The 27499-nt window shown below is 36.8% G+C and overlaps 1 protein-coding gene across 9 annotated transcripts in view; it reads right to left on the minus strand.

Moving 5' to 3' along the window:
* RIMS1 (regulating synaptic membrane exocytosis 1) overlaps positions 1-27499 on the minus strand; it is a 268011-nt gene that overhangs the window by 56130 nt on the left and 184382 nt on the right. For 2 of the 9 annotated variants that reach the window (XM_070954532.1, XM_070954541.1), the window contains 10 exons: positions 25712-25868; positions 24863-24988; positions 22864-22926; positions 20268-20345; positions 19036-19149; positions 18455-18544; positions 8665-8745; positions 5988-6065; positions 4075-4146; positions 771-880 (listed from right to left, as the gene is read on the minus strand). In XM_070954532.1, coding sequence (XP_070810633.1) covers positions 771-880; positions 4075-4146; positions 5988-6065; positions 8665-8745; positions 18455-18544; positions 19036-19149; positions 20268-20345; positions 22864-22926; positions 24863-24988; positions 25712-25868 — 969 coding nt within the window. Of the gene's footprint in view, positions 1-770; positions 881-4074; positions 4147-5987; positions 6066-8664; positions 8746-9000; positions 9014-18454; positions 18545-19035; positions 19150-20267; positions 20346-22863; positions 22927-24862; positions 24989-25711; positions 25869-27499 lie in introns of those variants that run through there. The other 7 variants (XM_070954548.1, XM_070954571.1, XM_070954564.1 and 4 more) reach the window with 7 other exon arrangements.

A 27499-nucleotide genomic window follows, 5' to 3' on the forward strand; every position in this document is an offset into this window, starting at 1 on the left:
TATTATAAATATCGGCAAAGGATGAATATCTTAATATTATTATTTTCTAAAAATATACTAGGATATTAATTATTATATATATTTATAATATATAGAAAGAAAAATCTAAAAGCTGTTATTTTTTTCAGTTATGAAACACATAATGTAAAAAATATAAATTCTATGTATGCATTGTGTATGATTTCTAATTCAAACCTAACAGTTGTGGATTTTCACAAGAAAGTTATGTATTTTTGTAATGCAGTAAATTATGTTGTTATTATGGAGTGGACTAGTGGACGACACTCTTTCTTTCCACAGCCAGCCTTCTGAAATGCAGTTCCCTTATATTCCTTTGTGTTTCACCCAGTAATTCATTTTCCCCATATTTTCATTGGATTTTGACATGCTCAGAAAGGGATTTCATTAGCTTTGTTCACATTCCTGTCAGCAAATTGCCATTAATTAGCTTCAGCTAACAAAACAAAATAAAATTCAAGATGTCTCAATAAATAGAACGAAGATCTCGAACCATCTTGGCGAGAAAATAAAGAATAAATGAACACACAAATAATTGATATGTATCTGCACAAATAAAATATGAGCCTTTTTTTAAATTACCCATACAATTCACAATACATGTTTTAATGTTGTCCTGCTCTATCAGTGGAAACCAATAAAAACCTGAAGAGTCTATTAAGCAAGATCCAAGATGTTTTTGAAAAACAAGAAGAGAAAGGAAGAGGAAAACAGAGTTAAGACTTTCAAACTATAAACCAGTTTTTTGATACCTTGCTCTGTACTGCCACTCCTGATGGGAACTTGTGGAAGCTGTCTCCCCTTACGGTTGAAGGATGTATCTGCTGGAGATGACTGCATGGGACTTCCTGGTTGGCGCATTCTGCAGGAAAAAAAATATTAAATACAGTGGCATCTCACACACAAACAAATCAATGAGATATTACAAATACAAAAAAATGTTATCAAGAAGAAAATAGAGACAAACTACCTTACTATTTATGTTCTTAATATGAGAGGTCTAGTGGTTGAAGTACTAGGCTAGAAAGTGGGAAACAGTGAGTTTGAGTGCCACCTTAGCTATGAAAGCCAGCTGGTTGATTTTGGGCCAGTCTCTTTCTCTCTCAGCCCAACCCATCTCACAGGATTGTTGTTGTAGGGAAAACAGAAGGAGGAAGGTGTGTTGGATATGTTCACTGCCTTGAGTTATTTATAAAATCTATTTGTGAATCTGTAAAACTATCAGTAAAAAAGTAAGCATTTGACAATTTTGTGGAATCAGTAGTATTCTTATATACATAGGTCAACTCTTTTATAAACAGAATGACAGAACATGTTCACACATCACCAGGTGAGAAATCTCTCAGAATAGGATTCCAGGATATTCTTTCAGCTGCTTTTATCATTTCTACATTTCCTCTTTTGAAATCATTGCTTTGTTAAAATCATTGACATAATTACCTTAATATTGCAATTCTGAATGTGGCATTATTAGGAAACTGCATAAAAATACCCCAGATCATTTAAACGATAATAGGAAATATTACAGAGAAATTACAAAAATTAAAATGACCGTTTAAATGGAGCTTTTGTATAATCAAAAACTACCATTTGCTTCTTCTGATATATGAATGAAAACTACTTCTCCAAGATCCAAAATCATTCCTGACTGATCATTTACTCTTCTCTCTCAGTGTGATAGCCCTACAGTTATATGAAACATAGAATTTTGCAGATTTCTCTCTACATCTCGAATGAGGGGAATTCATAATGTAAAAACATCTCCTTTAATTGAATTATCAGGGTTTTGCACTGAAGTATTGCAACATTCCAAAAATTTTCATTATGAATCCACTGTGCATCAGAATAAAGGGAAGACAAAACACAACCAGATTTTCATTACTAATTCCTTTGTACGATATAAATAATTCAGTGAATGAAGATAAACTGAGCAAAGGATGTAAGAAAACATTAGATATCATGGAGGTTTTAGTTCACATCTATGAGGCAGAAACAAATCTTGTGCAGTATATTTAACAGCAATCTCATGAAAAATAGAGAAGTTGGAGGCGATTCCAATAAGCACTGTGTCCGGCTGTTAATCCTTGTGAGTAGACTGCAAATAGACTGCAGTTGAGTTATGAGTTGAGTGGCTGGGAGTTGAGGGCTACCATAAAGCTCATAGCTGTAACAAAGACTTTCAAGGGATAAAGCATGGCCAAGTCTCATTTCTTCAACACTTTCTGAAGTTTTTTTTTTAAAAAACTCTATTGTAAATATTAATACCCTTGAAACCAGCAAGGTTTTACTATATTCATCAAGTGAACTGCTTTTTCCCTGGAAAAAGGGTTTTAAATATGATTTTAAAAGTTCTGGAAAATATTATATTTTGGATTAAACAGTAAAAGGATGTAGAATGTGGATTGTAGAATGTTAACAATAGATTAAGTATTCAGATGGAATTGGAATTATAATTTTGAATTAATTAGAAGAATTCTTCTCATGCAAACAGGTTATTGATTGGGGTTTTGAAAGAGGAAATATGGTAATGGGACTTTGAAAGTCTGACATTAAAGGGAGCTTGAGGACAATAAATTCATCTCATTGAGAAAGAATGAAGCTCAATCTCTGATGGATGTTTTTCCATTTTGGTCTTCAAAATTACTTGGTATGATAGATAGATCTGCATCAATAAAATTTCAAAAGAAGAACAAGCAACAATGGATAACTTTGAAATTAAGTTGAATATAGATTTAAATGTGTCAAGTAAAGACAAAAATATGGAAAAAATGTTTTGGATATATAAAGGCTGAGTCAACCTGAGAAGGTCATTAACACTGCCAAGGCTATTGCTTAACGCATTGTAAGCCGCCCTGAGTCTCCAGAGAAGGGCGGCATATAAATCAAATAAACAAAAAAACATAGCTTGATAAGGTATGTGCACGAAGGTTCTCAGAATAATATTGATCAAGCTGAATGGAAGTCAACAGAGGGATTTATCTGCTATAATAGCAAGTGAAATTTTAAGCCACATCAACAAAAATAGCATTTCCAAATTAAACAAAGTAATAGTTCTACTCTATTTTGCATTGCTTAGATCCACTGTATCTAGTTTTAGCACTTTCTCCGTTTAAGAAAGATTCAGAGAAAATGCAAGAGATTCAGGGAATTTGAAATTAATTCTTTGACACTAAGGGAATTATGTAAGTTTAGTGTTGAGAAAAAATGACTTGGGGAGATGTCTTTGCCCTTTTGTAGTACCTGAAGGTTTCATACTGAAAAAAATCAGGACTTGTTCTCTGTTGATTTGAATGGAAGGGACAGAATAAGCATCCTGTCGGCCTGTGTTAATTCATGCATATACCTCCTAGTCAAGGAGTTACAAAGAAAAGTAAAATTGGCCTAGGTTAGCAATCCATCTACAGGTTTTTTCCCTTGTAAATGACATCATAAGCTTTTTGCTTTGCTTCTCTTAGCTGCCAAACTTTGTTTTCTGTCCTTTGTGAGCAGTTCAATAAACTTGGCTCAAGCAGATCGTATAGTCTCCTCTCATCAATCAGATTGGAGGATTTTACTCTTTAATTGGTTTGCTTTGACACAGCAAACACCATTTCAACTTTACAGAGAACGGAAATGGATAAAGAAATTCCATTTTGCGTGAACAGAAGTGATACCTATTGATGCAAAGTCACTAATGCAACCAATTCTTAGCATTCTCAAGCTTCCTGCTGTCTTTCATTATATAATTATTATTTCATTACTGTAAGACCAAAATTACTGTGCTTTTCTGTCACAAAGAGTTTCCATGCCAATTGTACTTCAAGATTCTATGATTCCTTCTCATAAGTAGACCACATTGTAAAGCCAGGGTCTCCAAACTTGGTAAATTTAAAACTTGTGAACTTACTAGCAAGTCTTTAAAAGGCTTTACGTATTTAAGATTACGGCATGTGAGTAATCATATTAACAAAACATTTTTCTTATGACCAAAGATCAGCATGACATGTGCATAATGACAATAACATCAGCAAACTGATCAAGGCACATTGTTGTTACATACTGTAGAACCAATCTTACCTTTCTGTTTCTGATGCAGAGCTTTTTCTAATCTGTTTTTGGGTGCTATATCTTTCCACCTTTCTGGGATGCCTGTGAAATGAGATACCAAAAAAAAAAAATGAAAAAGAGAAGCAAGCAATCTAGAAAATAGAAAACCACAAAGATTTAGGTTGATTTCTTGAAAAGGAAGTGCGAAAACTAGGTTTTCTGAATGGCTAGTAATAATGGACTTTGGAGAAAATGCCATCTTAACCATTACTTTAATTCAGTTTCTTTGGTATAGGTAATGCTATATTTCTCAAGTGCTAAGCAATTCTAAAACTGATGCAGTGGAAAACTTCCATTACTGGTTAAAATCCAACATTAAGGATCTGGTAGAGAAGCGAAATTCTCCTGGGTTAAAATTCAAAAAGATGCTCTTGTATTATACTTGTATGCAATATAAAAGAAAAATAGCACAATTTAACTATGTTAATAAAAACATTGTTAATAAACTTGGGTAGATATATGTGATTTGAATTATACACTGGTAAGCTATAGAAAACACATTTGCATGTGGTAACTGTGAGACCTCGTATATACTTTGGCTATAGCTTATACAACTAAATAAAAAGAATATATGAATGTTACATTTGGATGTTAAATTCAAATTGAGTCATCTGATCACAACCCATCTGGGTTCTTGCTATATTAAACTGTCAACATCTCATGCCCTGTGGCTGTTTTTAAGAAATGCTAAGATTATAGATAGGCTGATTTCAGAATCTGAAAAAAGAAAGTAAAAGAAAGGGGGGGGGAATGGGAGCTGCTTCTGTTGAGTTGTTTAAAAGTATTGCACCCTATATATTTTTCACTGACCCCTGGTATTCAGAGCAATGTTGTTTTGTGATAACCTTAACATGACAGCTGAGAACAAATTAGGTGAAAACATTTTTTATTATTAAATCACAATAAAAAGAACCCAAGCCTGCAATCCACTATCAGCATGGTCTTGAAAAAAAAATTAGAGGGATTTGATCTATTGTGGTCAAAGGAACATCAGTTGAAGAGCTAATTGAGATTTTCTATATGCATTGAAAGAGAGGCCTAAAATACAGTAACATCATTACAGGCCAACTATTAACTTTGGTTTTTATTCCACAGTCTAATCCCAAGAGCCATAATGCAGGTTTCAGAATCTTGAAACTTCATATTTCTCTTCAGAATTTCAATACAGCAAATCAATCTTGGGATCTAAGATGATGCATTTCTTGGAGTTTTATAGTGGGGTGACTGTGCCCTCTCACTGACTATCTGATAGGCATGTTCCTTGGGGTAACATGTCCTCACTCTTACTCCATTTTCTGTTACATTTCATTGGTCTTCTTGACGTCATTGGTCTAAACTTTTTAACAATTCTTTTGACTGTTGCGTTGTCATGCGTTTTTTCATTCATGAAACCCTCCTTGAAAGATCTGTAGACATTGTTTAGCTATACTATCTACTATGCTTTTTTCTATTTTTTAAAAAAATATCTGCAGCAGGTTTTTTTTGGCAGTGTTAATGACCTTCTCACTCTTTCTGTTATACACTGTTAATAGAAGAGCATCTTATATGTAATAGTTTTATGTTTTTATTGTAAAGAACTAAAAGCAACTATGGTCCATAAACTCCCAGCATCCTTTAAAGATTTGGTCAAAGTGAAAATCTTAAATAATCTGCTGACCTGATCAAAAAGGGCATCCATTAAAAATATAAAGATACAGTATTTAGGAGTCACTTAATGAAACCCACACACACACAACACACATACTTATCAAGCAGTAGAACATTCTTCAAAGATGTAGAAAATAACGATATAACATAGCAGAGCTAGGTTATAAACTAAGATTTTAGTATTTAATTTCATGTATTATACATGTGGAGCTGCAAGACAACTTTAGCAAGGATACCTCTGTATTTCTTCTGGATTAGCACTTAGGAAGTTTAAACTGTCTTGTTTTGGATTGCAAGACTCCAGCAGTGTTGTTCTTCACAAGTTTTGGAAACATGGAAGTGAAAGTTGAACAGAATGGATAGAAACAGATAGAAACAGAGAGATGGTCACATGCAGTGAAGATGGAGACATGCAATCAAGATATTTATATGACAAAAGCATTCCACTATTACACCCAGCAATACCTCTGTTCTCCTTTTCAGTGCTTTTAAGGAGGATTTTTTAAAAAAAGAAAGTGATGTAATAACTGCTATAAAACAAAATGAAAGCCAGTAATAAACACTAAAGACAAACATATTCTCAGCAATAACACCAAAGAATATGCAGAAATTCAGAAATAATTTGGAAAAGGCCATTTGGAGTGCAGAGAGTTATGAATTTAGCACCCATATGCATTTTGTTAAATGTATACATTCTGATCCTGGGAAGAGACGTAGCAGCTTTAAAACACTGCAGAAAGGTGTCTCATTTGAACTTATCTACATTCCAAACAAACTTTTCAAAATTATTTCCAGAACTTTACATAATCTACTGATATCTCCCCATCCCTGTCAGAGAATGCTCTCCCAAAAGCTGCACATGAGCGTATTTTTGTGAGGGGCTTTTAAAAATCTACGTATTTGTTTTGACAGCCTTTATGATTTTTCTCTTATGTTGCCACAAAAATAATTTCTTTTAGCAATACAAATTTAATCAAAACAATAGTATGAATTTATTTCGAAGAGAGCAAAGGTTGGCTTACAATTTGCAAGATAGTACTGAGCATTTTTTTGTAGTTATTCTAGGCTGAGATACATATTTTAAGTTGTTACACACACACACACACACACACACACACACACACAACACACACACAAATTCTAACAACAGTGGACCCAATGCTTCCCTTGTAGATCAACAGCTGAAAAGAAAACATTCCTTGAGTTTGGATTGAAGTATGGATATTTACTTTATATACAGGTTCTTATAAGCAAATATTTTTTTCAACTGTTACAATAGGATTATAGCATGTAAAAAAAAGTTCTCATTCAATATCTAAGAAGAAACTAAGCTCCTTTTCTCTACCTAATTGCTTAACTAGGGGCACAGCTAGTATTTTTCTACCTGACATTGTATAATCTGGCCAATATCAGAACTGAAAAGTTTTTAATTTTTGGTTTGGGTTTTTAAACTCTGCCACACATACACTTAAGCCTACTAATTTTATCTGGTTTTGCTTCTCAAAAACTAATTAAAATTTTGATGCATTGAATGAAATGCTTGAAAAAGATGGCTAACTTTGGCAAGAATGAGTGAACACAAAAATTTCTACAAAAATCATTTTATCTGTAAGATAAATCCTGTCCACTTCTACGCTAATCATTTTCAATAAGAAAAGACGCCTTCTTAGGATTAAAAAAAAAAAAAGACATTTCAATACCTGCAGTATTTTGATAATGAAAATATTCGAGGGATTAACCTGAGACAGTAAAGATTTTATATTTTCAATTCAGGTAGATATTATTTAAATGTAATTTTATTAAATAATACTTGTGTATAAAAGAAACTGCTTTGCTGATGTTTCATGGAGAGTTAAACAAAGGCTTACTACAATTAATAATACCCAGAAACAGAGATATACAATGAATAGATTTTCTGGGAATCACAATCTCAAATACATCTGGAAGGATGACGCCTCTTTCATTCAACGAGACTTCCCTTTGCTCTTCTTCTTGCATATACACACAAATCTGTTTCTGAGAATCCTCAAAGCATTTAGAGCATATTTATTGGCACAAGGATGTGCTGATGACAAAGATGTAAATGCTATCACTTATAATGTGAATTATCAGATTTGGGCTATAAAAATCCAGTCAAGTAATAACTTGCAGCAAAGAGATAAGAGAAAATAGTGCTTCGTTTCGCTGTTTGGTGTTCACATGGATTTTTGCAGCCATAATTCTACTTATAATCCAGAATCAGATATTGAGAAGAGTTGAAAATAAAGATTATCTGAATGTCTAAGTTGGCAGCCCAATTCAAAAGAGCAATTTGCTTTAAGGGACATGAAAAAAAAAATTATTATCCAAGAATGATGCAGCATCAAGATTCAAAGAATAAAATCATAATACAACAATAACAAATCAATAGATGATATTTACATATATCACATTTGGCCAATCAGCATATAAAGAGAAATCCAAAGCACTGGATTTAGCAGTTGCCTTGTTCAGAATGTCTGCCACCAAAAATTTTATAAAGTAAAAAATTATAAATATGCCATTACACAAACTCACAGTTGCAAATTGAATTATGAGCCATATATATAGGGCATAATTTGGCCTGATGTTAGGAAGCCTTAAGTCACTGATTTCATTGAGGTTCAGCATGCCAAACTTTCCAGAGCTACAATCCCTTGTAGAAAGAGGCTGAATTCCATATATTACAATCCTAGAGAATTTTTACATAGATGTAAGTCTCAGTACTAAACTAGTTAAAAGTTGCTTTATAATCACTGAATGAATTTCAAGGATAACCTCTCATAAAGTTGCAAATTTGGGTTCCTGGAAACTGAAACTTTAAACACATGCTGTTCCTACTCAATGTGCATGATGCAGCAATCTACTTTTCAGCTAGGAGGAGCTGACTAGTACCTGTCATCCTCCGGAGATGCATGTTGGATATGAATCCGGGGACTAGTGGGTCTTCTATCTAGTGAGGGGGACCATCTACTTCTGTTTGTTCATTGAATAAAATAGGAAGAAAAACAGAACATTTAGTGAACGTCATTTTTAAAAAATGCAAAAAAAAACTACAAAGTACCTCAAGAAAAATCAGTGTCTATTTTGTCGAAATCATGTTCAGCCTACAGAAATTTTGTCTGAATTTATATTAACCTGAGTTACTTACATTGAATTTCCAGACACATTTGCAAACTATTCTGCATTGGGGAGGGGGGGACAGTGGTGGGTTTCAATTTTTTTTACTACCGGTTCTGTGGGTGCGGCTTGGTAGGCGTGGCTTGGGCATGGCATGGGAAGGATACTGTAAAGTCTCCATTCCCACCCCAATCCAGGGGAAGGTTACTGCAAAATCCCCATTTCCTCCCAATCACCTGAGACTCAGGAGGCAGAGAATAGATGGGGGCGGGGCCAGTCAGAATTTTTACTATCGGTTCTCTGAACTACTCAAAATTTCCGCTACTGGTTCTCCAGAACTGGTCAGAACCTGCTGAAACCCACCTCGGGGTGGGGGGATTAGCAGTCGATTAGCAATCTTGTGCAGAATTTAATTTGGTTTTAGATGGAGTTTGCTATCTGTTTGGGGTTCCAATCCCAAGCTTTTGACTCTAAGGAGGTACACTTTCTGGCATGCTCATAATCCACTGGTCACAGACCCTAATCTTTTGATAATTTATTTTTCACATTATACTACATTATGCAATGCAACTCTGCATGCTTTGAAAGTAATTCAGAAGAGAGCAAGCACAAGCCTAGCCAGTAATTCTTTAAAGCAGCAATGTCGTTTTCAGGCTTCCATGCAAGCTTTCTTTAAAGAGGTATTGAACGTATGCTTGAACTCACATTCCAAAGCACCATTTCTGAATCCTTTTCAAAACATGCAAAGTACTGGTATAAAGTACATGGTTAAAATTGATATGCCATTTAGATCATTAAGATGGCTAATGGACCAAACATCTGCATTTCAAAAATCTGTGTATTTTACAATAAAATATTCATTCTTGTTAAAATTTAAATTAATACTTTAAAACTATTAGAAGTATTAAAGCTATCATAAAGGATATGTTACTATTTCTCTATTTTGGGTATTCATAAGCTTTTTGCTTGCTTATTTAATCAAATAATTTTGGTACTGCAGTTTAAGCCCCTTATCCACAGATAAAGTAAATCTTAAATGAAATATTTTCCTTGTATGCCTCATAGCATATTTTTATCCTGACTGAAGGAATTGTCTGGAGGTGCATCGAATAATTTACACTGTTGTCATTTGGTCAATGGTTATTCTGGGAATTACTATTTTTTTCCTTAGTTTTAAAGAAATCTCTTCCATACAACACTGAAATGCTAATGGACAGATATATTGATAATGTGAACATTTTAGAGTGTATGTGAGAGAGAGAGAGGGAGGGAGGGGGAGAGAGAGAGAGAGAGAAGGAGACACTTTTGATCATATATCTTATATTCCATTCACAATTTTCTGAATCTTTTCTCTTAGCATAACCTCATTATGTTTCTTCATATTAAACATATTGTAAATATTCAAGAGTATGCTATGTTTAAAAAGTGAATTGAACTATTCCTTTTTTAAAAAAAAGTTATGGAACTGATTTTCAACAATTACAAATCTTAGCTAGTGTCAAGAAACAATGTAAAAATATTCTAATTATTCTAAAACTACTGGACTATCTGTTCTGTTTGTAATATAAGATTTCAGCAAACCGTAAACTGTCTACACTCTTAGTTATCCCTTCTTTTTTTCTTTTTTCTTTTTCTTTTTTTTGAGGTACTTTCCAATTTTGACCAAAGAGTTTTATGAAAAAAAAAACAGATTATATCAGGGGAGTTAGCATTTTAGCATATTAGTAAAATTTTCAAGATACTTTAAAAGGCTGTTAATAAGCATCAGGTTTTCCTGTAAGCCAAGTGTTAAAGCTATATATAGGCACCAGTGCACTCAAAGCCCTTAATATGCTGATATTTTGTATAATAAAATAATAAAAATAAAAAACAATCATTTGCAAACATGCAATATACTGTGTAAAAATGTGATCTCACGCAATGTGTTTCAATGCTGTGAAATGTACCATACACAATTAATACATAGGATGCCATGCATTTAGACAGTTTTCCAGATTGACTGTAAAAATTATAACACTAGTAATCAATCATACCATTATGCACAACTATCACGTACACTGCTACATTAAAATAACAAATAACACCACACAGTAGAACTAATGGACTTTGGGTTTTCTCGTGGCCTGAAATAATTGTTGGGTAGAATAAAGAGTGTGAATGGACACACCAGAGCACAGTTAGCTACTCATGCACTAACTTTTTCCTCCTTCTCAAAAAGACAACTGTCTATCTGCCTATACAAAGATATGGACAGCACCCACTCTCCTGCAATTCTAGAAAGCCCTTAAGACCTGGGTCTGTTCCCAGGTCTGAGATTAATGCAGGTGTGATCTATTGCACAACCCCATCACACTATTATTTTGTTCCGTTCTAGTAATTTTAATCTAGACTCTTATTTATATGGATGTTAAATGTTCTGCTCATTTTGTGCATTTTGAAAGCTGCCCAGAGTCTTCTGGAGTGGGCAGCAGCAGTAAATTAAATTATATGAAGTATTAATGGGCAAAGTTGTAAGTGGGCCTTAGCAGAAGAAACAGAATTGAAATAAAATTGCTTTAGAATTGTAACATCTCTTTAGTTGTGGTCTCCTAAAGTATTCTGAAACTATAGCACTGTACTCTGAAACATGAGATATATCATGGAAACTACTTGAAGATAATGATGCTGTCAGCCCTGAAGCCATTTTGGGAGCACTCTACCAGGTGTTGGAAGGGTGTGGACCAAAGCCAGCCAGAGTGGGGACTAGGACCTGATTCGACCATGTAATGGACATGCGACCTGAAGGGCAAGAACTTTGGATGATTTGGGTGGGGAAAACCATGGGTCTTTCAGAGTCGGGTTTTCACCAGTTGTGCCAATATGACATCCCAAATAAAATTATTCTTTGAGGAAACTCTAGGCCTCAGAGTTTTCATTGGGGTTACTACTTGGAATCCTGACAGATGTCTAACTTACTTCAATATGAGCTGAACCATATCTACTACATCTGAAAGCTCCCTTGCTCACACAACTGGGTGGAATCTTTGATTTCTGACTCTAGATTCACCCTTAATAGCACTAAGAATATGAGCAAAATATTTCTGGAAACACTTTTCTCCACTTTTCCCATATTATCTTTCATTGTGAGAATGTGTTTATTTATGGCTGTTGGTAAAAACATGAATTGAGCATGTTCAGTCAAGTGCTGGCTGCCGTCTGAATGGACCAAAGCCATATATGGTAGTAGATAAGGCCTTTAACATGGTGTCTTAATGGGAAGACAAGGCTCCCTACCAGTGCCAACATTTCATACACGTTTATAAGAATGGAACTTTACTAAATATGGTTTCTGCATCCTAAAACGAAGACAAGTTTATAAATTGAATGAAATTATATATGCAGTTGTGCAATCAGGCTAAAAGAATTGGCTTAATGTTGCAGAAAATGCTTCAGTCATAATATTAGCTGATTCTAATTTCCAGATGTCAGGCCAAAAGGCCAAACACAGTTGAAGATCAGTGCTGCTCCCAAAATAAATTATGTGAAATAAATTACTACTATCAGTCCATGCAATTCTACACAATAGGCAAGTGGATCTTTTAAATTATATAAAACACTTTCTGAAATAAACATTTCTATAAAGTTTCCTCCATATTCATAGCTCCTGGTCCCGTATGGGATATTTAAGGCTGTATGAGGTGTTCTGAGGGACCTGCTGCATCATTTTTAGGGCTGCTTGTTCACCCAGTGCTCAGCTCTCACCTGTGGCGTCAAGTAGCTTTAACATCACAGCAGCCATACCCCAATAAAATCATCTCAGCAAATGGCCCAAACCAGGTGAGGTCAACCAGCTGGCAAATGTAAACAGTTTCAAATATTGAGGAAGTATCATCTTGAACAATGGGGCTTTAGATAAAGCAACTGAGACCAGGATCAGTAAGGACAGCCACGCATTAGGTCAACTGCATACTAGAGTTCTCAGTCAACACAACAACCATATTTCCACAAAGTTAAAAGTCAACAAAATTGTGGTTATCCCTTCCCTCCTTTTTGGATGTAAGTCCTGGATTCTGATGTCACATCAAACATATCTGGAGAAATTTCACTTGCACAATCTCCACTCCTTCCTTGGCATTTGTTGGCAAGACTACGGTATGTTTCAACCTGGAGGTCTTGGATGATGCGAAGTCTACCAGCACTCAGTCCCTGATTATCAAAGCCAGAGGTTGTGGGTGGAACACATCATCAGAATGGATAACCATTGTATGTGATTCTGGTTGCTTTACAGTATTTTGGAGCCTAGCTCCTGGCCCTCTAAGAATAATTTTCTTCCCATTTGGATAAAGTTCCTTATATAAAGCACTGGGCAGAAAATGGAAAGATGCTCACAAAAATATGGTTCATTTCTATAAAATTACACTTCAGCAGTACAACTATTCAAGGAATATTCCTTGAACATATTACCAGATATTTAAAACTAACTCTATACATGAATTTTTAGCTACTACATATAACATGTTAGAACAAAACTACATGCAAATACCTGAATTATGACCTTTTCCTCTCTGCTTCGATTTTTAAAGTGAAATAATTTTATTTATCAGTTATTTATCAGTTAAGGATAATGTGATCGGAGTTTGACAAGTATGTTGGGCTAAAGTTTCCCCGACAAAAACGTAAAGATTATAAACAACCACTTCGAGTTGATTGTGGAAAAGATAAGGACAGTTCCCATTATTCTCCTGGCCATATCAAGTGTCGGGGGTGCGCATACGCTGTTTACGAGCGATTGCGCACTCCGGCCCCCGATGCGTGACTCGTGTCCTGGGTTGTGTAGAGTCTCAGGCCCTGGGTCCGCGGCTGATGTTGTGTAATGCCAGGTCGGTGGTTAATAAAGCCCCCCTCATTTGTGATCTTATTTCGGAGGGGGGTGCGGACCTGGCAGGTATTACGGAGACCTGGTTGGGCCAAGAGGGGGGGTCCCCCTCGTTGAGATGTGCCCACCAGGTTTCCGTGCATTTCATCAGCCAAGGGCCCAGGGAAGGGGTGGGGGAGTGGCGGTGATTGTTAGGGAAAGTCTTTGTCCGAGGGAGACCACTGTTCCTCAGATAGCCGGATGTGAGTCCCTCTGTGTGAAGTGGGGCCGTGGGGTGCAGATGGGTTTGCTGACTACGTACCTGGCTCCCTGCCACGTGGCAGCGACCCTGCCCGAGCTACTCGACGTCATTGCCGGGGTGGCGGTTGATACCCCCAGACTTATTGTCATGGGGGATTTCAACCTTCCATCCGCGGGTGAGGCGTCAGAGGCGGCTCGGGAGTTCATGGCTTCCATGACGGCCATGGACCTGACCCAGTTAGTTCAAGGCCCCACTCACATAGGGGGACACACTCTGGACCTGATTTTTGTCTCTGGTCAGTGGTTGAATGATCTTGGTAGAGGGGACCTAGATATTAAACCCTTGTCATGGACAGATCATTCACTCCTCCAACTAGACTTTCCTACCGCCGCCCCCCGCCGCAGGGAGACGGAGCCAACTAGATGGTTCCGTCCCAGGCGCCTGATGGAACCCGAAAGGTTCCTGACGGAGCTTGGGCCGTGCCCTGAGACCCTAACACACGACTCGACTGAAGAGCTGGTGGCCGCCTGGGAAAGGGCGGCCGCTGGAGCTTTGGACCGCGTCGTGCCTTTGCGGCCTCTGACCCGATGCCGATCTCAACTGGCTCCTTGGTTTTCTGAGGAGCTGAGAGAGATGAAGCGTCGGAAAAGACGCCTAGAGAGCATTTGGAGGACTAGCCAATCCGATTCCGACCGGACACAGGTGAGGTCTTATATCAAGACCTACCTAGTGGCGATAAAAGCGGCAAAGTCTAACCACTCTTCCGCATCTGCAGAGAACTGCCCAGCCGCCTTGTTTAGGGTGACCCACTCCCTCCTCCGGGGGGGAGTGCGGGAAGATCCCTTGCAGGGTCGTGCTGAGGATTTTGTGCAATTCCTGCACGATAAAGTCGCTCGGATTCGGGATGGCTTGGACTCCGACTGGATGAGTCCACGGGAGGAGACGAGGGCAGGTCTTGAGAATGTTACCTGGGAGGAGTTTGATCCTGTGACTCCCGAGGATGTGGACAGGGTTCTGGGTAAGATTAGTGCCGCCACGTGTTTATTGGACCCGTGTCCCTCCTGGTTGGTGCTGGCCTCCCGGGAGGTTACACGAGGCTGGCTCCAGGGGATTATAAGTGCTTCTCTGAGTGAGGGTGCCTTTCCTGCCGCCTTGAAAGAGGTGGTAGTGAGGCCCCTCCTCAAGAAGCCTTCCCTGGACCCGGCTGAATTAGCCAACTATCGTCCAGTCTCCAACCTTCGTTTTGTGGCGAAGGTTGTTGAGAGCGTGGTGGCACGACAACTTCCCCGGCACCTGGATGAAGCTATCTATCTAGACCCATACCAGTCGGGCTTCAGGCAGGGGTACAGCACTGAAACGGCATTGGTCGCGTTGGTGGATGATCTCTGGAGGGCTCGGGACAGGGGCTGCTCCTCTGTCCTAGTCCTATTAGACCTTTCGGCGGCTTTTGATACCATCGATCATGGTATCATGCTGCAGCGGTTGAGGGGGTTAGGAATAGGGGGCACCGTTTTGCGGTGGTTCTCCTCCTTCCTCTCCGACCGCTCGCAGTTTGTGTTGGCAGGGGGACAGAGGTCGACCTCGAGGCATCTCGCATGGGGAGTGCCGCAAGGGTCGGTCCTCTCGCCTCTCCTGTTCAACATTTATGTGAAGCCGCTGGGTGAGATCATCCGTGGTTTCGGGGTGAAGTGTCATCTGTACGCTGACGATACTCAGCTGTACATCTCCACCCCAGACCACCCCAACGATGCCCTTGATGTGATGTCCCGCTGCCTGGAGGCCGTGCGGGCCTGGATGGGGAGGAACAGGCTCAGACTCAACCCCTCCAAGACCGAGTGGCTGTGGCTTCCGGCGCCCCGATATAGTCAGCAGGTGCCATCGCTGACTATTGGGGGTGAATCTTTGCCCCCCACAGAGAGGGCTCGCAATCTGGGTGTCCTCCTGGACGCACGGCTGTCTTTAGAAGAGCACATGACGGCCGTGGCCAGGGGGGCCTTTTATCAGGTTCGCCTGATTCGCCAGTTGCAGCCCTTTCTGGATCGGGACGCCTTGCGCACGGTCACTCACGCCCTTGTCACCTCCCAGTTGGACTATTGTAATGCTCTCTACATGGGGCTCCCCTTGAAGAGCACTCGGAGGCTCCAACTGGTCCAGAATGCGGCCGCGCGGGTGGTTATGGGTGCAACTCGTTGCGCCCACATGACACCCCTCCTGCGCGAGCTGCACTGGCTCCCAGTGGTCTTCCGGGTGCGATTCAAGGTGTTGGTTACCACCTTTAAAGCGCTCCATGGCATAGGACCCAGGTACCTTCGAGACCGACTTCTGCCACCAATAGCCTCCCACCGACCAGTCCGCTCCCACAGAGAGGGTCTCCTCCGGGTGCCATCAGCCAAGTTATGTCGGCTGGCGACACCCAGGGGGAGGGCCTTCTCTGTGGGAGCTCCAGCCCTGTGGAATGAACTGCCCCCCGAAATACGAAAGATTTCCGACCTCCGGGTGTTTCGCTGCGCTCTGAAGACCCTGTTGTTCCGCCAGGCAGGGCTATTAACATAACGTTTTAAATTGGGGTATTTTAAATTTCTGGGATTTTAATTGGAGCCTAATTATTTAATGATTTTAAATTTTAAATTGTTGTTGTGTTTTTTGTGTTTTTAAATAGGCTGTACACCGCCCTGAGTCCTTCGGGAGAAGGGCGGTATAGAAATAAAATTATTATTATTATTATTATTATTATTATTATTATTATTATTCCAATGAAAATGTCAGGATAGGACATGGATTTGAATTCAAGATGGTATATGCTGAGGTATCTGTGTTACTATCTTTTTTGTAGTGCAGAACCTCTAATTTGTCAAATCATATCATCTAGATCAGCAGTTCTTAAACTGGAGGTAATTTGTGTATTTTGGGGTGCAATGGAATAATTTATAATTGCTTGTTTGTAAATTGAGGATTCATTTTATGCTGCCATTGCAGAGACGCTTGTCTAATATAAAGAGCCTGTTTCTATGTTTGTGGAGATAATGACATTATTTGAGACTGGCAGAAGGGATAATTGAATCAAGCAGTTTAATAACCACTGATCTAGATGTATAGGACAAAAAGATACACCCTGTGCAGAACAAGATTAATAGGAATTCTCATTTCCTATTTTTGAGAGATACTTCTGCGATCTAGTACTATTTCCCACTAAAAAGATGTATTTTCCAAACTTTGTCTTATGTAAATCTGGTATTTTTATGAGAAATAGATATTCATTTAAGTTAGAATTCCATAATAATTTATGATTTCTCTTAGTCTATTTAGTTACTGCAAAAACAATCTAATTTCTTTGTTGTTTAGCATCTCAGTAATTTTGTGCTCTGCTTATTTTTAACACTGTTCCTAAGAAAAGGATAAATATACTTATATCCTAATTCTTCCTCCAATAAACTCAAAGTGCTTAGAATGTGGTTTACAAGCAAACTTGACAATATTTCAACTGAAGAATATTTCAGATTTTAGAAAATGTTCAAGATATTAAAAAACTGGCCTAATTTTTGACTTGTCCTTTTTTATGTTCAATATTGAATGTGCCATAAAACCAAAAACGTTAAGATAAATGCTGTCAAAATAGATTATTTTCATATTAAAACAAAAGAAAAGTAAACCATAAAGCTTTCGATGCAATTATATCAATACATATCACCTCTATATCACCTTATTATAAAATATAATCAAACATTCATCAGTGAGCCCTATTTACTAATGTATTTGAATAACACAATGAAAGGTGATGAAACAGAAGCAGTCATGTTTGGATCAGTTGCCAATATGTTTCCTTCCTCTGGTTCCAGTACAAACTAGAATTTTGTTGACAAACAGTTGAAAGGGCCACAAACATTGGATCCTCATTCCCATTTTCTAAGTATATTTTCAGCCTGATTCTAATTTTTATTAGACAGTTTGCTGAACAGCAATATCTATAACCAATGAATTAAATAAATTAAATATTAACAATATTTTTGAATGTTGTCAGTCATTCATTTGACATTTTGCACATATGCAAATTTATTGTTACCCAAACCTCCATGGACCAGTTTCCACTTCGCCAGATGGAGAAACAACAAAAGTAGTGTTTAGTTAAACTATCTCAATTGTGAATGAAGTGTTATCATCAGCATACCGAGGACTTTTGCAAACAACAATGCACATATTCAAACCAAACCAAACCAAGCCAAATCAAACCAGAATGTGAGTGAAAAAGAATTGTGACCAAGAGCTGAAGATATTGGATGTTGTTATAATCACGTCAAAACATGTTAGAAGCATGACATCTATGACTGTTGAATCAACAGATATTTACGTATAAAGAAACAGGCATGTGTGATATCAGTGAAGCAAATATAAAGCTGATACGGAAAAAGCAACAAAGGTAATAATGATCTCCAGCACAAATGACACAATGTTGAGAAGTCTTTCTTTTATACCTTTCTTGTTCTGGTGAATGCAAACTAGTATCAGGCTTCAAGCAGTTAGTACTAGCACTCCTAGCCCTGTCAAGCGAGGGCTGCAGTTCACTAATGCATCCAATGGAAGAGAAAGAGAAGAAAAACAAAAAGAAAACAAAGAAAGGAATAGCATGTTAGATATTAAATCAAAGTAATGTTCTTTCTACACAAGATGTTAAATCACAATAAAGTCATGGAGATACAATGGAACAGGTTGGATGAAACATGGCAAGAAGATTGTCCAAAAATATATATTTAAAAAAAACAACAACTAAATTTGGTTGCATAAAATGGTATCATATACTGCAATCTTATCCTATGAAGTCAGTCTGTTGGCTTTCATAAGCAAGATTACAGCTCAGCAGTGGATAATGAATACCAATATAAAATTGGAAAGAAAATATCAAAATAAATAAATATCTGTGTCATTATTTATTTGAAGGAAAACAGAACACAAAATGATGGGATTCCATTGGTTTGAAAGAAAAGGATATTCTACCATGAAAACAATTATTCTAAATAAATCAATACAGGGAAAGATGCTTTGTCTGAAACCTTACCTAACCAACAGTCCTCCTGTAAATCTCGATACATGTGAGTTAAGGCAATTAGGATGAAGTGAATTATCCTGACTAAGCACTGATTTGGCCTTAATATATGCAGGCAGGGTTGAGCTTCACAATTCAAAATAATTCATGAAAAAGAAAAAAAAGTAAGTTTCACAATGAATGCAAATCACACAGGAAGAAAAAAATATATACAAAATTAAAATATCCAAAACATCAGTGTCGTATAAGTATCAGAGATTCAGGAGAGAAAATGGTTGTGATGATAAATTGTCCTAGGAATATCCTAAGAAAGCCCATTCTATTCAATAGGAGATAAAGTTGTGTAAGTATGGATAAGTTTATAGACTCCAGCTACAAACTCATTCAGCTGTGCAATGAATATTTTACACTGGCAAATAGCTTAAATGGAGTTAAAGTTGGATCAAACTACTTTGCTACACAGTGAGCTATACTGTTATCTAACAAGCTAAGACAAACATAAGTTATGTTCAATTCATGGTGATATAATAGACACATTCAAGTAGTTTTATTGACATTATGGATGTGGTTTGTCATAACTCCTTTTGGTTTTTTTAAATTTCTGTGTCTAGTACAAGTTGTCCCTGACTTAAATTGGGTCATGAAGTGATGCCAATCATAAAATTACCGTGATCGAGTTTACGACCTTTTTTGCAGCAGTCATTAAGCAAGCCAGCTTCCCCCATTGACTTTGCTTGTTGGAAGCTACCCTGTTTCCCCCAAAATAAGGCGTCCCCTGATAATAAACCCAATCGGGCTTTTGAACGCATGGCAATAAGGCCAAGCACTTATTTCAGGATTCAAACAAATATAAGACAGGGTCTTATTTTCAGGGAAACACAGTATCTGGGAAGGGATGCTGTGACAGTACTTGTGAGGAGTGGTCAAAAGTCGCATTTTTTTTAGTCATGTAGTAATTTTGAATGTTACCTGAACCAATAGCTGTAAGTTGAGGATTGCCTGTATAGAAGCCTGCTATTTCATGGTAATCTTCCATCAAAGAATTTATGAGGATTAATCCTCCTTAGTTTCTATAGATCAGCCAAACAAGCTGGGTACTGCATCTATAAGGCATTTCAAAGGTGTTGGTGTGTGGTTATGTGTTGGGATAGAGAGGCTGATTGACAAGTTTATTCAAAAAACATCTCCTTTTTTCTCTGGAATTCTATGTGAGAACTTTCATGTGACAGCAACAGATTTCTTACCTGTAAAGATTCCAGTAAGTGCCATTCTCAAATAAAGGCATCTTGGGAGGTAGTGATTTATAGTGCCTAACAGAGTTTCTTGAATGTGACAGAAAAGAAGGAGGAAAGAGCCATGCAAGAAACAAAAATATATAGGCAGATATGAAAACAGCACTAGACAAAATAGTAAATTATGATGCAGCAAAACATTCATGTAAGTCATTTGCTGTTTGTTGGCAAGTATTGTTAATAATTACATCTACCTGGACCACTGGAGCAGGAATGTTGTGGTCCCAACTATCAAGGAAGTACACCTGGTGGGACCTAAAAAAAGGGCCTTCTCTGTGGTGGCTTCATCCCTTGGCAACATCATCATCCTCCCAGAGATAAGATTGACCCCTATCGTGTTGCTTTTCTGCAAGGCCTTGAAGACATGGTTTTGTCAGCAGGCTTGGGAACCTATTCAGAGCCAATCAAGTGACTTGTTTGATGCTATTGTTGCCACCATGGGGCGGCGTGCCAGTTAATTGTATATTTTTAACTGGATTTTTTATGCTATACACTGGCCTGGAATCCCTGTGTATGAATTGGACAGCTACATAAATTTGTTTAATAAATAAATAAATAAAATTTAACAGTACTTGCCAATGTAATTAATAAAGTTTAAACTCTATCTGCTTAAGTTGTACTGCATCAAAGAAAAGACAAGAAATAGCAACTCACAGTCACTGAATTGTTCAGGAGAGCTTTATTCTTCAATTGCCCATATTTTAGCATAGTTCTCAAGTTTATTTTTCATGTATGTATGTATGTATGTATGTATGTATGTATGTATGTATGTGCATTAATAAAATAAAATTAAATTGTGAGGATGGCTTCCATCAGATAGAGTGAAGTATCTAGGAATCTGATTTTTAATTTCAGAAAAGGACACCAATCTTTTACAAAACAATAACAACCTATTCACCTATTACTTCTATTACTACTATATAATCATTACATTGATTTGTCTATACTGCTCTACTTTTCACATCTCATTTTTTTAAAAGATGTGACTACCAGGATTTCTTCCCACTTAGGGCTTATCCTCAGTATCTGGGGGAAAAGGCATTTACTGCTATTCTTGTTTATATATTACCACCTTCCTGCAAATATCACCAAGATATTTATTAATGAATTTACCGTTATGGATCAAAAAAGAAAAAAGCAATATTAAAATGCAAGATCTTCAAAATAAAAGCCAGTTTGCAAATGTTAAATAGGCTTCTGTAATGGTCAGATGTCACGTCAGATGTCAGATGTGACCATCATTGTTTTGACCCCTTTCGTATCTTAATCATTTTAAGATTAAGATCATTTAAATCATTTAAGATACCAGCAACAGCTTCCCATCGCCCGGTGAGTTCTCACAGGGAGGGCCTACTCAGGGTGCCGTCGGCTAGACAATGTCGGCTGACGACCCCCAGAGATAGAGCTTTCTCTGTGGGCGCACCCACCCTTTGGAATCAACTCCCCCTGGGGCTCCGGTTGGCCCCTGACCTTCGCACTTTCCGCCGCAAACTAAAAATATGGCTGTTCAAATTGCCCAGCCTGGACTGATGGGGTTTTGATTATTTTTAATGTGTTTTATGTGTTTAATATGTATTTTTAACATGTTTTTATTTGGATTGGGACTGTATTTCTTAATTGTTGTGAGCTGCCCTGAGTCCTATGGAGATAGGGCGGCATACAAATCAAATCAAATCAATAAATAAATAAGATTAAGAAATGCACAATTGCCTCATTTGGATAACTTGACATTAGGGGAGAGAGTAGCTCCATCTGCCAAGAGTGATGGAAAGGACATTTGAAATTACACGTAAGGTTGTTTAAATTTCAGCATGCATAACGACTTTGGACAGGAGATATTACAATCTCCCAGTGGATAACCTCGAAGGTAGGAAATCTAAGGGTCCGTGTGTGAGGTATAAACTTAAAACATTTAGGGATGGTGAAAGGTGGATACATTAGTTCACAGAAGGATGAGGTGTTAAGTGCATCCCTTTGGACTGTACATGAGGTTGAAACCTCCCTACTATGTCTATGAAGGGGAGTGCTTATGTTCCATAAAGTTTTGCAATGAATTAAGAGCATTTAATTTTACATCCGAAATGATCAATATGTATAAAACAGAAAACTCAAAATAAAGTAAAAAAAAAAAAAACTAAACAAATAATTGTAAAGAATGCAACATAGAATAATAACCCTGCCATACATTTGAAGGCCTGTTTTTTGCTTGTAGTTACAGTGCTTGCAACTGATCAATTGCTAGATATGAAATTTGTCCTAACAGAAGCTACATAATCTAGATATGACAGGATACATAAACATAGGAAAAAGCTGCTCAGATCCATAGATTTGGATATATTAAACTCACTCATTATATTGACTGATTCTTCAGTATAAGAAAACTTGAAAAATAACTAAAGAATTAGACAGCCTTTCATCTGCAGTAGGACTAACAGGAATAACAATTTCTGGGAAAACAGAATGATTTGTAAAATAAAAAGAAAAGATGTGAAAGACATACACCAGAACTATTTATAAGCAAGCTTAGTTACCAAATGCCTGTATTTACCTGGTTGTATGTAGGCACTCTGCACTTCTTCCTCGTTTTGCCCTTGGCAGCATAAGAAGCTCACTGCACAGACAGGATTGGACGATGAATGAAACAGTTACATAAATATGAAGCATTAAATAGCATGAATTATGCCATGATATGTAAATGAAAACACAAAATAAACTAGAAATTCTGAACTGAGATAGTCCTTTTGATAAGCTTTAAAGAAGAATTTATTAGACTACTCATTTTACATGTCAGCAAAAAGTAGCTGTTTAATACATTAGGTGATTTATTATTATTTTTTTACAAATAAAGCCTTAGTTCAATTAAACCTAGTTTGTTTCAACACATTTCTAAGCAGCCTAAATTTACACACTACTGAACCTTAACACCCAATATAGTTTTGAGAGTTTTGTTTCTCAAGTCACATTTGGCAAGAATTTCTGCTATTTCACATTGTAAACAACTGTAATGAAAGTAAAAGGTTCATTAAAATAAGCACAAAAATGCTCAGAGTTAAGAAATGTAGCATGAAAGTGTATCTCTGCTCCTAGCAAAGAATTAGGGAAGCTCAAAAATTGCTAGCTATTTAATGCCTTATTAACACACTTAATGTTATGTTTTCAAGGTTGTTTTCATCTGTTCTTGATAGCAAATGCCTACATGTAAAATTTGAGCCCTTTTTTAAAAAAAAAGAAGAAGAAGGTGCCGCATTTTAATTTTGGCCTGCTCCAGACTAGTGTTTCTTCATTAGAAACAGCTATAAGTTAGAGGAAACCATGAATCAGAACCAAAGAGAATAGTTCTTGGGTGTAGCATGCATGCTAATAAGAACTCTTTATTTAAAAAAAAAAAATGGATAAATAAAAATGAATCCTCCATAAAATAATTATTTTGTCAAGTAAAGTTTATGTTTACGAAGCTATGATATTATAAATATCTACTAAAGACCATGTTAAGCAGGCAGATAAACGTTTTTGAAGTAGCAAAACTCTGACCAATATGCCATCATACTATTATGTACTTAGAGAACATATAATTCACTGTCAGCTGGCATGCAATCCAACAGCATTATAGTAATCTTAGTAGCAAAACTATGAAATATAATATTTTACACGTAAACCAAAGTAGTGCAAAGAAGAATAAAGAATAGTGCTATTCCATAAATTCCACACAGAAAATTATATGTAAATGTTACTCTTCCAATCTTGTCCCCAGGGAACCATTAAAGGAGGAGATATGATGTGTTCTTGATATAATAGTTGTCAGATTTGCAAATGTACCACCACATACCACATTTAGTCTACAAATTCTAATAAAAAATTACTGATGTACACATACAAGCCACAAAGCTGAGATTGCTATGGAGAGATATTAATGTTCCCTTATTTTTAAATCTGTCCTCCCCCAGTTTATCAAAATGGCTGCTAATTATCCAGAAAATGCTGGATTTTTGTAAAATCCAGCAGACATCCTGCTAATTCAATTCATCCTGCTAATGTACAAATCAGAGCATCAGACTTCCCACGTTCTGTTCAGAGAGTTCTTAACACATTTCTTACAAAGCACTGTTCAGCTCAGGGTCAGGGTAAGAGTGGAAGCTGTTCCATTAGTTAATTATTCTCACTGTCAGGAAATTTCTCCTTAGTTTCAAATTGGATCTCTCATTAATGAGTTTCTACCTGTTGCTTCTTGTCCAACCCTCAGGAGCTTCAGAGAATAAGTCACCCCCCACCCCCTTTTAGCGGTGGCAATCCCACAAGTACCAAAAGACAGCATAAAAAATGTTCGAGAAATTGCCAGGAAAAATAGTGACCGTAAGTTTAGCAAGCTGGAAACAGTCCACAAAGAAGAGGGTAAACGGATTGCTCGATGTTGCCTTAAGATTTGAATACATACTTGGTTGTTGCTGTTGTTGTAGATATGAGGACTTTTTTTTCATCTATTTTAGAAAGTAAGTGTTTTCAAAGCTGCACTGGTACTTTTAATAGAAATATAAAGATAAAAAACATACCCTTCTTGATCTGATAAATACTGATTATCCATATCTCTGGGTCTGCGGTCAACTGGGCTTCGGGAGGCATCATGGTGTCTAGTTGGAGAACGTGATCTTCTCATTTGATGAATTTCATCTAAACTCCTGGTTTATAGAATAATGAACAAATAAATTAATATAAATGTTTAAGTATAAAATTCTTAAGTCTGATAACCTTGATGCAAATAGAGGAATATTGATATAGGAATGTAAAATACATATAATCCAGTCCATTATAATAGCTTTTCGCAGCCACTTGTTTCCCTGATGTGTTGTGACTAACATTCTCAGAGTTTCAAGACAGCACATAATTAATATTAATATTTAATTCAGTGACTTGATGGTGAGAGAAAAAATTCCCTTGGCAAAATTGCTGAATTCTTCTGGTAGTTCCTTGTTGCACCAACCTTTTTGGCAAGGGCTCTAGCTCTCTCTATGTTAATTTTTTCCTTGACAGGAGGGCAGAAGGACAGTGTGGAACATGATACATTATCAAAAAGTAAAATGCATTAATCGATTGATAGAATAACCTTGTTTAGGAAACAGTGAATGAAGAGTTGCCTAGTTATGTCATTAAGGAAACTACACAAGAACCTAACAATTCTCTTTATGGCAAATTGACCATTGCAGAGGGAGAGGTCGTCCTTGCGTCAAAGTGCCTAAAAAGAATATAAACTTCACCACAAAAATCTGCCCCTCTCATAGTTGCCCACTTTTAAATCCAGATGAATTCAGTGGAAAAGTGTTGGAAATAATAGGGTTGTAGATTACTCCATTTTGTACAGACTGTTGGAGGTCAAAATAAAGCAACTACATTTTCAATCTTACCTCTGTAATGGCACATTTGGTAAACGAGAACGGGTCCTGCCCTGATCGTCACCACGGTGAGGAGATACAGATCGTGAACGATGATGAGTTGTTCTTTGCTGTTCTGGCACAGTTAATGTTGCAGATTTACTTTCTCTACTGCTAGACCTATAGCCTACTGGTAAAAGTGCAACAAAAGTAATTTAGTTTGGATCACAAATAGCAATGAATTAATGATCAGATTAGTCTTTTTAAGAAAGCATCTCTTGTTTATTACAAGATTTTCAAGTAGTTGTTTCACCAGTGAAAATCCTGAAATATCATGCAGCTAAGTCTAACAAATAGCATTATACTTAAATATATATAAGAGGGAAAAGCATAAACATAGGTACAGAAGAATTTACATGCAGACTAAGAAATTCTCAAAGGTGGAAAAAATGAAAAAGAGCATATATAATATCTAAATAATAATTAGATATTAATTCCTAGGACGGTCAGTTTTTCAACTGTTCAGTATTTTCAGATGAATTCTGTACATCTTTGGCTGCAACACTGAAACAATGCTATTGCCAAAATTATTGCAAGCAACAGAATAGTTTATGACTAATTGTTCTAGGATTGAAGCTTCAGTTTCATTTTCAGTTAAGTTAGTTGCTGATGTGAACATGATATAAAAGTCACTTAAGAAAGTACTGTTCAACATTGAAATAATCAATAGAATTTCCTTTGCCCAGAATTAAACTTTTTTGCTATCACTACCACAAATTACTCTTAGTTGGACCTAGCACATAAAAAAAAGACAAAGAAAACTATAACTAAATGCCATCAAAATTGCAAATTATTTACAGAGCTTACAATATGAATGCAGACATGAATGACGCTTTCCGCTGAAATAGCAAAAGCCACACATGGCATCTTGTTGAAAGAAAAATTTACATTTTGTTCTCCTATAGGAAGAATTGTCTATGCACAGGAAACATGATAAACTAATGGAGTTCAAAAAGAAAACATTTCAAATGGTGAAAAGATACCAACTCACAATCAAGTTCTTCTAACAATAAAAAGAAAAGGCCTGATATAATGAATGAAATCTTTAGGATGAATGCTTTGAAACCAGTTGGCTAAACTGTACTGTAAATAGCAGCAGGCTACTTAAAGCAATCCTTTAGTTGAAGGAACAATATATAAATTAAATATTAATAGTTCTTAAAGAACCTCAGATTCGAAGGAAGGGAGCTTATAGAATCTTTCTCATCCAGAATATATTCCATACTTTTCTCTCATAAATTCTGTATGACTGCGAATGGAAGTCATACTGTGAATGGAAGACAACTTGTGATATAGATAAAATAATTGCTTATGATGTAAATTATGAAATAACTTTTCCTGTTTAATTATATTTATGTTAAAAATCATCCTTATCTGCAAAACTAAAACTATCAAGAATTTTTAAACATATACATTAGACCAGGGGTGTTAAACTCGCAGACCGTGGACCGGATGCATCACATGCTGGCCACGCCTACCCCCGGTTTAGCGAAGGTGAAAAAAGTTGTGATACGTCCCGTGACGACAACATGACAGCGCGAGTTTGACAGTCCTGCATTAGACAATGGAAACTACAGAAATATGCTTTTATTCAATAGTCTATGTTGCCACATAGACAGTATAAAGACAGTACTGTATGACAAAAAGTAACAACATATGGCTTAATTATTATTAGCTTATATTATTAGCTTATTCATTAATAAGCTAATTTAGAGAAGTGCTCAACTGTTGTTTAAGAAAAATGTCAAAATTAATTAACTA

This window comes from Pituophis catenifer, unplaced genomic scaffold, assembly GCF_029215685.1.
Source record: "Pituophis catenifer annectens isolate HBS135680 unplaced genomic scaffold, rPitCat1.0.hap2 SCAF_1, whole genome shotgun sequence".
Classification (NCBI taxonomy): Eukaryota; Metazoa; Chordata; class Lepidosauria; order Squamata; family Colubridae; genus Pituophis; species Pituophis catenifer.